This window comes from Acyrthosiphon pisum, chromosome X (assembly GCF_005508785.2).
Source record: "Acyrthosiphon pisum isolate AL4f chromosome X, pea_aphid_22Mar2018_4r6ur, whole genome shotgun sequence".
Taxonomy (NCBI): Eukaryota; Metazoa; Arthropoda; class Insecta; order Hemiptera; family Aphididae; genus Acyrthosiphon; species Acyrthosiphon pisum.
The window spans coordinates 67,897,662-67,902,982 of NC_042493.1; the positions used below are offsets into that span (position 1 = coordinate 67,897,662).

Here is a 5,321-nt window from a genome sequence, read left to right on the forward strand (position 1 = left end):
TAAATCCCCCCCCCCCTATTTGCGCCTATGTTACCTAGTGTGGAATCCATTAAAGTCTCAAACTAAATAAATATATTTAGTAATTGATAGTAGGTAGCAAGTATCTAGATAATATTAAATTATATTATATCATACAAAATTAGGTATTTATATATTATAGTTTATTGTACCTCCTTTCTTTTTATAACATTATAATATTGTTAGTAGATAATAATTCATATTTAATACTCTTCAGTGGTAGCATATTGGATCAGTTACCTCTATATTGGCTAATGGCTATATAGACCATAATTATTCAATAATTTATTTTTAATATTTTTATACGTAGTAGAATTTTTGTGATGTAAATATTTTGGTGCCAGGGGGTCTGCCAACTCACCTACCAAAAAATTAGGGGCAGCAGATGCTAATTATTACTCTTATTTTTTTTTCTGAACAGAATGTTTATTTTTTATATAATTATTAAAAATCAATCGAATAAACGTTATAATATTATTTATTTTAAAAGTAATACATTTTAATACACGCTATATTCATATTTAACAGTATCATACTTATATTTATATTAATTTATAATTTAAAATACATTACCTAAATGTTGTTTGTAAACGTATATTAGCGATACCACATGATATCGCACAATTATATATTGTGATTAATGATTAATTTTTTTAAATTAACTGCGAATGAGTCGCCGTATTAAACTAATGGACTATAAAATATATCAATTATTAGTTATATTATTTTTGTAGATAATATGTTAATGGATTGATGTTTGATTTTGGATAATTAGTATTTAGTTTACTATAAGTATTGTTATTGTAGGTATAACTAATAAATCACTAATTCACTGTTTGAACTGGTAGTAAATGCCAGTATTATGGTGCCAATAAGGATTGAAAATGTATTAATTGGGAAATATTATTATAGTTTAATATTCATTCAAACTTAATTTTTCAAAGTATAGGTAGGTACTTGTAATTAAAAAAAAAAAAAAACTATAGCGATCTATAGTTTACCTACATATATATTTTTCCGAAATATTAAACATATTCATAACAAATTCAAACAATTAATAAAATCTATTGAAAATGATTAAATACCTAACTATACTTTGATGTTTATACCCATTACGGCCATAAGTATATGATTGAATATTTGAATATAAAAGCTAGTCGAGGGAGAGGTAGGCCAAAGAAAAAGTGGTTAGAGGTCAGGGTTATGATTAGGGAATATGAAGGCACGTGGCATGGATGTAGAGATAATTATGGGCAGTGAGAGGTGGAAGACAAACATAAGAGTAGTTGACCCCCATGGCGTAGAATAAAAACGACGAATACCTAAGAATTATCCATTTACAGGTATTATATTTAAATAAAATCACATAAGCCATAGGGTCAAAAAAAAGAAAAGAATTTTATAAAATCGACATTTTCATAAACTCAACACACTGTGACCTATAGAATGTGACAACCTGTTTACAAAAATATCTACAATTTTCGGTAGTTCATATTCCGAATTTCGATCATTATTCGAGTAGGTATAGTCTTTCGCATTAACGATCACTCCACTTCTGTAAAATATCTTTCGATGATTTGTGCTCTGAATATGTTCTGAAAATCAATGGCAAATGGTAAAAATATGAGTCATAGTTTATGAAGAACAGCATTAATTAATGTTTAATAATTTGTAACGATAATATTATAATAGTATTATAATAATGTTATACTAATATTATTCGTGATTATAATGTTATAATAATATTATTAAACAAAAAAATTGCTGTCTCCTATAGGATTGACGTAATCAAGTAATTCCGGTAAAATCGATTATTCCACATACAGCTAAAGCAAAAAACATTTTCAAGAGTTAGGTACTGGGAGTTGTCAAAAATGAACTTTCCTAAGACGTATTGGTAGACCTCATCACTGTGCTTTTACAATTTATAATTGCTGATGGTGGGATATCTCTGCATACATGAAATATCTAGAAATTAGAATTATATTACGGGTAGTCTATAGACTTACAGCATCGTATAAACGCAGCTCCTAAAAATTTAGAAATAATCATTATACATTACTTATAGGTAGGTACATAATATATATATATGTGTGTTTGCCGAAAAACCGTAAGTAGGTACCCGTGCGCAAGTATTGGTGCATATACATACCTACTATATAAATGTATTATTCGAAAACGGACTTGTGGAAAAAAATACTTTCTCTTCCAGCTATTATAGCTGTAGTAGGTGCCTATATAGCTATATTCGAACTAAATTTAATCGGTGTCACATCGTTATTATTATATTATAATCGTCATCGTCACAATAACGTTGGTATATAGGTACCTAGGTACAGTATTACATCCTAAAAGTCGAGTACACCTTATAAGTATCTCCATAACAAATCAAAATTTTAATATTTCAATTATTTTTGAAATGTATAAGTGCTATTATTAATTGGATCTTTTTTTTAATAATAGGCTTATTGTCAAAAAAAACTTCATTTAAGTATATTATATTGAACTGCGGCCACGAGTACGAGAGGCACTTAGAGTGACTTGGGACTTTTGGCACACACTGTATTATCCGCATACTTATACTGCAGAATGTCGCGTAAATATTAATGTGTATTAGAGTATTGCACGTCCATAGCTGTTTTATAACCACGGGCCGTGGCGAATAAAACAAATACCTATACGGCGATACATATTATTATTATGTGTCATGAGACGCGACGATTTCACACGCGCGTAGCCGATGAGAAGTAGGAGACCATGGAGGACGCAGACCGCATATATTGGAATATCATAATATACACAATCGTCGCTAAGCACACATACCTCAGAGTCTATAATATACCAGCTATAGTATCTATATACATTAAACTACTACTAATAATAATAATATAACGACGTGATAGGTATGTGAGTAAATATTAAACTATGTATCCTTTCCATTGAATCCATCGCGGAGGTCTTCTTCTTCGCGCATCCAACCGGATGTCTTATCACCGTATGTACAAACGATATTATTATATATACATAGGTACCTCCTCCCATGCATATATATTATATATGTATATATTATAAATTATATATAACATACTTGCATCGCGTGTGTGTGTGTTTATATAAAACCGTATAACCCACTTACCACCGTGTTCACGTGAAAGTATTCGGTCAAGGTCCCCACCGGGTACCACGGCCACGGTCGGTCAATCGGGTACCCGTCGTATACCTGCCGGCGGCGGCACGTATATTAATTTTCTATTCGTTTTATACGCGTCGATCTAAGCGTTCGGAGGGCATTCGTTTCGGACGTTGCGATCGCGTTCGAACGTACTCTCATCACACTCGTAATATTAGGCATTATTATTATTATTATCGTTTCATAGGCGGTAAACCGGCACCTAACGTATTATATCCATACACTATAGTTGTCTTATAGCTGCGTCGACGGTCGTCACCGGCGTCTCGTCTCTACATAGTCGTTCCGGTTCTCTCGTGCCGTTCGGTCGACAAAATATAATATTATAGTTTATAACAAAATACCTATCGCATTTCCAGCGCGGCTTTTCGTGTCGCCACAAGGAAAATGTCACTCTCCGCGTGCGGTCTCGCCGTTTTCGCGTGCGTCGCGGTATTAGTATTACAGTCCGCCGTCGATTCGACTGACGCTTTGCCGACCACAGATCTATCGCTGCAGTCATCCACACCGCTGTCGCTGTCATCGCGAGACGTCGAAGACGAAGTACAAGGCACGAGTGCCCTGACCACTACGTCAACCGATGTAGTGGTTGGTGATTATGCGCTCAAGGATTTGGCTTTAGGTGAATATAAATTAACAGTTACACCGATACGTATATTATAAGAGGTGTGCAACACGCACGGCAAATATGATGCGTTTCCACCAGTACTGTAGTCTGTAATCGTAACATGAAACATATTATTAAGTACAATCATACCTATATAAACACATTTATATCAATACTAAATAGCATTCAAAAGAGTAAATAAAATTAACCATTATTCTTTGGATGTTGGGATTGAGAAATATATATTTTATTGTTTTTAAAATAGGTTCATTACATTCTCCAGAAATAACGTGCCCACCTCCACAGTTACTTCTATAAATAATATATGTGTATACTGTATACATTTAAATTATTTGTTCTATTATATTCTAATTTCTAATAGGTTAAAATCGTTTGTTTTTAATTACAGTGGACAGTGAAAAAGGCCACGTCCATAAGCCTATCAAAAAAAAGAAACCTTTGGGCAAACACAAGAAGAAAAAGAATTCGTTCAAAGATAAATTCTTGCCTCTGCTTTTAATACCATTTGTTATTCAAACAATGCTCATACCGTTTTTCATAATGAAACTGAAATTGTTAGCTTTGAAAGCAATGGCAGTGGGCAAGTTCGCAATTCTGTTGATCGCTTTTAATATGATGCGTAATTGGTCACAAAATGCTCACAGTACTTCGATTCGTGGTTCAACTGGGGTAATTATTAATACTGTCTGACACTTAACTACGTTTGACATAACTCTGTGCAGACTACATTAATTAAATAATTAGATATTTTAAATCGTGTTACAGGATTCATTGCTCATGGCTCAAAATTACGGTTTCAACGGTGTTCCGGAATTCGGAGCAATATTTAATGGCCGTTAGTAATTGACCGACTTTTTATAATGCTTAATAATTTATTAAATGTATAATGTAATGCTCTCTGCACACGTTCGACGTCGGACGTAGTGCTATATTAACATAAGACTATTTACGAACAAAATCACCAATGATGTATTATATATTATATTAATGAATGTAATATCTCGTAAGGTACATTACCTACATTTTATTATATAGTATTTTATCATTAACCATGACTCAAAATTAGATTCAATTTATGTTATTTTGTGCCTTATACCTATATTATAATATTGTCATAATTATCATAAGTTATTGTAGAACTATTATATAATATAATATTTTATATTTTGGATGTATATTACCACTATATGTGTATTACAACTATCAGTGTAAAATTACAATTTTAAAATTATTATTTTGTTAATTTAATAAATTAAAATACGAATTAATAACAATACATATAAACAGGAAGGTACGCAAGTATTTATGTCTGTTTATTTACTGACTCACTATTATATAGAGCTATAGCTAGTAAGTACATTGTACTTAGTACTTAGTACAATATATATTTTTATATAAATTGTTGAAAATATACATTTTGAATCGGTTAGCGACTACTGCTTAGTGTTTTTACAATATTACAATATATACCTGTTTTTATACCTA

At 31.6% G+C, this 5,321-nt stretch overlaps 1 protein-coding gene across 2 annotated transcripts; it reads left to right on the top strand.

Moving 5' to 3' along the window:
* The first annotated feature begins 3,269 nt into the window (after nucleotides 1-3,269).
* Nucleotides 3,270-5,321, top strand: LOC100161602. 2 transcript variants are annotated; one of them, XM_008187493.2, is made up of 3 exons: nucleotides 3,270-3,830; nucleotides 4,225-4,505; nucleotides 4,581-5,267. In XM_008187493.2, the coding sequence occupies exons 1-3, from the start codon at nucleotides 3,596-3,598 to the stop codon at nucleotides 4,587-4,589; spliced, it is 525 nt and encodes a 174-aa protein (XP_008185715.1). In that variant the 5' UTR covers nucleotides 3,270-3,595; the 3' UTR covers nucleotides 4,590-5,267. The 2 variants fall into 2 exon arrangements, with proteins under 2 accessions (XP_008185715.1, XP_001944374.1); XM_001944339.5 differs by having other exon boundaries at nucleotides 3,271-3,830; nucleotides 4,602-5,321.

Excerpts from the sequence above, each read along its gene's own strand:
- LOC100161602 (XM_001944339.5), top strand. The coding sequence starts at position 3,596 with ATGTCACTCTCCGCGTGCGGTCTCGCCGTTTTCGCGTGCGTCGCGGTA. Across the intron at positions 3,831-4,224 it reads GCTCAAGGATTTGGCTTTAG|TGGACAGTGAAAAAGGCCAC; the intron begins GTGAATATAAAT and ends TTTTAATTACAG. Across the intron at positions 4,506-4,601 it reads CGATTCGTGGTTCAACTGGG|GATTCATTGCTCATGGCTCA; the intron begins GTAATTATTAAT and ends ATCGTGTTACAG.